The 902-nt window shown below is 54.2% G+C and overlaps 1 protein-coding gene across 1 annotated transcript in view; it reads left to right on the top strand.

The window, feature by feature from the left end:
• LOC107577545 (forkhead box protein G1-like) overlaps positions 1 to 820 on the top strand; it is a gene marked incomplete at its 5' end in the record, with an annotated part of 7,203 nt that extends 6,383 nt beyond the window's left edge. The window contains one exon of the mRNA XM_016263609.1: positions 8 to 820. Within this exon, the coding sequence (XP_016119095.1) occupies positions 8 to 820 (813 nt within the window). The remainder of the gene's footprint in view (positions 1 to 7) is intronic.
• Between the last annotated feature and the right edge of the window lie 82 nt (positions 821 to 902).

Raw genomic sequence — 902 nt, forward strand, 5'->3', positions numbered from 1 at the left:
TCCGGAGCGACGGCTCACCCTCAACGGCATCTATGAGTTCATCATAGGCAACTTCCCGTACTACCGAGAAAACAGGCAGGGCTGGCAGAACTCCATCCGACACAACTTGAGCCTCAACAAGTGCTTCGTCAAGGTCCCGCGCCACTACGACGACCCTGGAAAAGGCAACTACTGGATGCTGGACCCGTCCAGTGATGATGTGTTCATCGGCGGAACCACCGGGAAACTCAGGCGCCGGTCTACCGCGGCGTCCCGAGCCAAGCTGGCCATGAAGAGAGGCGCGCGGCTGTCTTCCACCTCCACCGCCGCCGGACTCGCGTTCGCCGGCTCGTTTTACTGGCCCGTCCCGCCGTTCGTGACGCTCCAGCATCGTCAGCCGAACCCCGCGGCGCACCACAACAACTACGCCGCGTCGGTTCTGTCCCAAAGCTCGCGTCACTTCAGCTCGGTCGGTCCCGCAGCGGAAAGACTTCTTCTCCCGTCCGGCCAAGAGGCAGCTTACTGTGGGATGGGTTGTGAACAGATGACCTCCGCCTCCTCCTTCACCACATCTGCGTCTGTGCCTCTGCCTCTGCCGCTCTCTGCGCCCTGCTCTTTTAATGTACTCTCCAATCAGTCCAGTTACTTTTACTCCCATCAGGTGCCTCACACAGCGGGACTGTCGCCCTGGTCGCAGGAGGAATCGTACTTCTCCAAAACATCTCCTTCTGGACAATTTTTCCCGGGAAAGCCATCTCCTTCTTCCGAATACATTGGAGGACTATGTTCAGACATTCCCAGTTATATTCCTCATTTTAACACAGCCGCCTCAATGCACTGAAAAGCTTGCCATTTTCAATTGGTTTTTATTTGATAAAAAAGCTTTGTATCTTTTAAAGTATTTATTATTATTATTATTATTA

Source organism: Sinocyclocheilus grahami, unplaced genomic scaffold (assembly GCF_001515645.1).
Source record: "Sinocyclocheilus grahami isolate Dianchi unplaced genomic scaffold, SAMN03320097.WGS_v1.1 scaffold6338.1, whole genome shotgun sequence".
Classification (NCBI taxonomy): domain Eukaryota; kingdom Metazoa; phylum Chordata; class Actinopteri; order Cypriniformes; family Cyprinidae; genus Sinocyclocheilus; species Sinocyclocheilus grahami.